The 5,602-nt window shown below is 38.4% G+C and overlaps 1 protein-coding gene across 1 annotated transcript; it reads right to left on the reverse strand.

Annotated features, from left to right (window-relative positions):
• Positions 1-1,294: 1,294 nt before the first annotated feature.
• Positions 1,295-5,019, reverse strand: LOC311341035 (uncharacterized protein; the record flags this gene model as incomplete). Its single annotated transcript, XM_084465955.1, has 12 exons — positions 1,295-1,410; positions 1,999-2,099; positions 2,378-2,442; positions 2,658-2,827; positions 2,929-2,967; positions 3,136-3,198; positions 3,515-3,586; positions 3,842-3,895; positions 4,136-4,210; positions 4,328-4,408; positions 4,738-4,812; positions 4,923-5,019. 12 exons carry the CDS (start codon positions 5,017-5,019, stop codon positions 1,295-1,297), a joined length of 1,008 nt encoding a protein of 335 aa, XP_084322081.1.
• Positions 5,020-5,602: the final 583 nt, after the last annotated feature.

The following is a 5,602-nucleotide window of genomic DNA, read 5'->3' on the forward strand; positions in this document are numbered from 1 at the left end:
GTAACCATGGCAATTTATCCGACCAAACTAACCTGGTCGGGAGCAGGTTAACTGTCAGGCTAACTTGAGCGGTGTTTCAGAGAAATCCATCTGTCAGCAACAATTGTACCATCAGAAGGTTCCGCCAAGCCCAGTCCTCACAATTTTGTCATAAATGTACATATATTAAGTAGGCCTACAAACAGCGTATATTTTCACTAAGGGTCTAAGATTAAATGATGCAAATGAAATAATTAAATGAATCTATTATTACTGTGGCTATTTTTTCAACACATTTTTACACAAATCTATGTATTATCGCGTCATCAGTAATCAGCGGCTGGTTGAATGGTCTCTCTAGTACTTGCCCTGTGATACGCGAGACCCGACTTCGTGTCCAGACTAATGCGTAGTATTCTTGGCGTTGGCTTCATTTTGTAATTCCCTTTATTAATTTTTATTAATTCCCTAATTAAGAATATTCAAAGAAATGGAAAATAAATGGCATGAAAAGTTACTTGATTTCTCTAGTACTCCTTCCTATATTACAATTACTTCCCAGCAAACATTTCGACGTCGATTAGACGTCTAATCGACGTTGGTCATGGAGGTCGAAACGACGTCGATTTGAGGGGCTGATATGAAAGTTTTTCTGACGTCGGTCTTTTGACCGACGTCGTTTCGACGTCTCATAGACGACATCAATCCACGTCGTCTCGACGTTGTATAGACGACATTTCAACCTACATGAAATTTACTTTTAAGCCAATACACTAAATTATACACTTAATTATGAAAAAAGTAGTAGTAGTATTAAGCTACATTTCAGTTACCTTGTAGTGTGCCCCAATTTACGGTTTTCAGTATAGCTACCCACTGAACCCACTACAAGCAGTTCTTGTGCTGCATGTAGATAATTGAGCATTTCTCAATCTGTTGTAAACATATTAACGACCAATTCCAGCCAACATTACCTCAAACCGTGTCGTCAACAAGTCCAATAGACGTCGAGTCGCAACGTGACTTTATTTCGACCCTTTGCCGACCTGAGACATGATATAACCAAATGTAGCCTAGAGCATGGTCACATCAAAAGGATAGCAATATTTGGCTAGATAGATCCATCTATAATATTTTGTTTAGTTATGAATACTCTAAATCAAGCATTAATACATGTCCTAATACTCTTAAAAGAAAGACGGATTTCAGGGTATAAAGTGCACTAACAAAACATTTATTATTACCAAAGTAGGCCTACAAGAACAAGGCCTATAAGAACAAGATGAACAAGAACAAGACAAAATTAAAATAAAACTTAGTAAGACAAAACTTCCATGCCCCCAGTCCTTGCTGGCGCATGTTTAAGATGCAGACCCATGGCTGCTTCGATCTCCGTGTCTGTGGCCTTAAAGTTCCATCTCTTAACAGCAGCTGGAAAGAAGTCACAACAAAAAGTTAATATTCATCTTTACAGAGCACCTCTTCTGATGTTGCAATTTTGGTCTGTCAACCCCCGAAAGAAAGATTTCCTGCCTATAATCTTGTGCATGAAAACACCAGTACAAGGATGGGGGATAGTGAGAAGTTTGACAATATTTGAAAATAGAAAAGTGTTTGTCAATGAGCCCCACATAGAACTTAATAAATTCCATTTGAACTATAACATACGATGACAAGTCTAAGTACATACAGGCTTTACTTTGAAATCTATGTAATTAACTGTTTAGAGCATAATCAGCTGAAATATAAAAACAATCATTTCTCAATAGAATTGTCTGCAATAATGAAGATATTTGTGGAAGGTTCTTTCTACAGATGCACACAGACGGTTCTCTAACCCACACTTTAGACCGGAGCTGCTGTTTACTAATAACTTGTGTAGGCATTATCTGTGCTTCGAGAGAGAGATGGGAAAATGGACAACAATGGAGCAACTCAGGAGTGGCATTATGAAGCAGTCTCAGATAGATGGAGGCAAAAGAAACCTAATTTTAGTAATGTTAATCTTTGCTGTCTTACCCAAGATCAACTCAAACAGCTTTGTTCGCCGAAAGGAGCGTTTGTCACGCTGTCCCCCTCCAAGCATGTTGAAGATTGACATGACTCTGTTGGACATGAGCCTGTAAGACACATTTGGTCAGTATGCTGTAGGTTATATCCCTAAAAATGCAATGCATCAAAAAGGTGTTCTGTTTACATCATTGAATCAGTGACAATAACTGAATATAAAAAGTGTGTAATATATACATAACATTTTAAAGACGTGTAGCTTAAATTCTTTATAATTTTAGCCAAATTTCCACATATTCCATAACCTTTATTACCTACTGTAATTCAATTGATACGGCACACTAAATCATATTTATTTAAATAATTCAAATGATCAAATTACACATACCTGTTCATGCACTTCGCAGTGCAATCCTTGACGCTGCTTCCCCCAACTTTGGACAACAAGGTTATCTGTAATGGCAGAACAAGAATGTCATCCTCTGGCAGTGAACTGAATATCTTTGGGTTGTGGATAAAACAAGACATTCGAGGACGTCATCTTGGACTTTGGGAAACACTGATAAACATTTTTCACCATTTTCTGACGATTTATAGACCAAACAACTCATTGATAAAATAATCAACAATAAAAATAATCGTTAGTATCAGCACTTATTTCAACTTGCCATTGTCACTCGTGTCTCCCGATTTTGAAGGCTTTCCTCAAATTCCAGAACCTCCTGTTCTGTTTTGAGTTGCTGAATTGTGCATAGAGTGTGTGTCCCCAGTGAGGCTTCGATGCGCTGCAGCTGGTCCTTCACTTGGATAAACATCGTCATCCCCTTCCTCTGGAATTCTGAAATGTTATAAGACGTTAACAACTACTCAGCCAGAGCAAAGCTTTTGAGATATTATTCCAACATGAGTAATGACACAGCAACATAAAGATTGTCTTACTTTCTGCTGACATTGGGTATGGGTTGCTTCTCAGATTTGCTGTGGGTCACAGGCAAAGTACAATTACCAAAACATTGTAATACTACAAGTCCCACATTGCAGGAACAATAACTTTATACAGCACATAAGTGGATATGTAAAATAAAAATAAATCCAAATTACAATGAAATGGCAGCAGAATTGCAACAAGGGAGAAGTTTCACCTACTTTTCTTCCCCTTCAATGCAGACACTGGGGTTGAAGTACGTCTATGAAATTGGCTCGCACCACCTGAAACAAAAAGGACAGATTGTAGATATACCAAGGCAAGACAAGAACTAACATAACATCTTGACCTTCCCTTACAAATCAGTAATACATTCACACCCAGAGCAATCATCCAAAATACCTTAACTGCGATTGACATTGACAGTGTTGTTAGTTAGTGTTGTGCTTCAAACAAAAGAACTCTACTGGTATGACAGCTGCATACATGTATGATGTTTTGTTAAAACAGTCTGACTTGGATCCCTTTACAATTGAGTGCAGCTTGAGATTTGAAAACATTCATGCTTCTTAAAGTTGAAGGAGCTAAAATAGCACTTACGTCTCGGTGTCCCTTCTTGGACTCTCGAAGGTGGACCCATCGCTAACACATTGGGGGAGGCAATGCTCAAATCTTGGAAAAGAAATTACTAATTAGTACACAACAGAAAATTATAATATTTGGAAGACACCAACATATTTGTAGAGCTACGAGTGTGTTATCTAAGCTGTATTTCCGATGACAAACTTTACAAACATTAGCCTATGAAGCAGCTCTGTGGTGTACTCTCTTGAGTAGCTTGTAAAAGTGAAAGTAAAAGTGGGTCACAAACCAAACTTATTTCAAAAGTCCATTACTAACTGCAATTCGGCCATTATGAGAACTCACGTGTGGGAGTGGAACTGCCCTGGCTCAAATCAAATTCTCCTTGTGTTGGGCTCCCTATAACAAATCACAGCAGGTTAAAAGACAAAAATCACACAAGTAAATGCTCCAACTTTATAATGAAAGATCACATGAACTACTTCTCAAGCTTTGATGGGGACTGATGTCGTGTGTGCGCATGTCTTCCTGGCATTGACGCAGATTAGAATAATCATAACAGATCTGCTGTCACAGAAAAATAAATAACCTAGCAACATTAGGTTAGCAAGTGCACTTCCTATACTGAAAAGTAATTACGTATTGGGGTCTCCACTGCAACACTCTTCCATGGTGAGCCAATCACAGGCGAAGGAGTCTGGAGTCTTGGTGACCCTGACAAAACATGCATACCATACACTGAATATTGCAGTTAGAGAAATATGTCATTCAACAAATACCAATAAAAATCATTAAATGATATGGATATGGCAGTACAGAAAATATGGTTACTTCTTAAGGTGACTCTCCCACGAGTAGGTGGTGATGCAAGGGTCCTCTTATCTTCAAGGCGTGGGGACCGCCTTACAAGCTCTGACAACAAAACAGGTCAAATAAAGTACTACATCAAGCCTAAAAACAATAACAAATCCAGCACAATAAGGTTGTGCACATCTTTAGCAAAGACGATTTATGTGCTAGAGCCTCCGCTGCTGTAAAGGTAGCAGTTGGTCTTTGAAACGGATGACCAATCTGAAAAGAAGTCTGAAGAAGGAGTCTGGAGGCTTGGGAACCTGTGGCTATACATCATTTTAAATTAATAAATGCAACACTGGCCTTAATTGGGGAATGTTCAAACCTGGATGTAAACTGTCAAACATTGTGACGGCAGCATTAAGATTTAACAATAAAATTGCACTTACCTTGAAGGTTGTATATGCTAGTAGCAATTCCCGAAGTACCTGTACTGCTTGTATGTTGCATTTGACTCTTACTATCTGCATACATGAAAACAAACAATTTCAAATAAATAAAGGATGACTATATAGAACTGCAACACGGTTCCTGCCAAGTTCATTTTTGCACAATCATCAAAAAAATATTTTACGTGTGCGATCCTTTACTGCGGTGCAGTTGGGGTTTCGGATGATGTGGCGGTCTGAATTGAAGGTCTCTGGAAGCCTCGGGAACCTGTGGCTATACATAATTTTAAAATCTTTTATACAACACTGGCCTTAATTGGGGAATGTTCAAATCTGGATATCAAACATTGTGATGGCAGCATTAAGATTTAACAATAAAATTGCACTTACCTTGAAGGTTGTATTTGCTAGGGGCAATTCCCAAAGTACCTGTACTGCTTGTATGTTGCATTTGACTCTTACTATCTGCATACATGAAAACAAACAATTTCAAATAAATAAAGGATGACTATATAGAACTGCAACACGGTTCCTGCCAAGTTCATTTTTGCACAATCATCAAAAAAAAATATTTTACGTGTGCGATCCTTTACTGCGGTGCAGCTGGCAGTTGGGGTTTCGGATGATGTGGCGGTCTGAATTGAAGGTCTCTGGAAGCCTCGGGAACCTGTGGCTATACATAATTTTAAAATCTTTTATACAACACTGGCCTTAATTGGGGAATGTTCAAATCTGGATATCAAACATTGTGACGGCAGCATTAAGATTTAACAATAAAATTGCACTTACCTTGAAGGTTGTATTTGCTAGGGGCAATTCCCAAAGTACCTGTACTGCTTGTGTGTTGCATTTGACTCTTACTATC

Source organism: Micromesistius poutassou (assembly GCF_964030765.1).
Source record: "Micromesistius poutassou genome assembly, chromosome: 3".
Classification (NCBI taxonomy): Eukaryota; Metazoa; Chordata; class Actinopteri; order Gadiformes; family Gadidae; genus Micromesistius; species Micromesistius poutassou.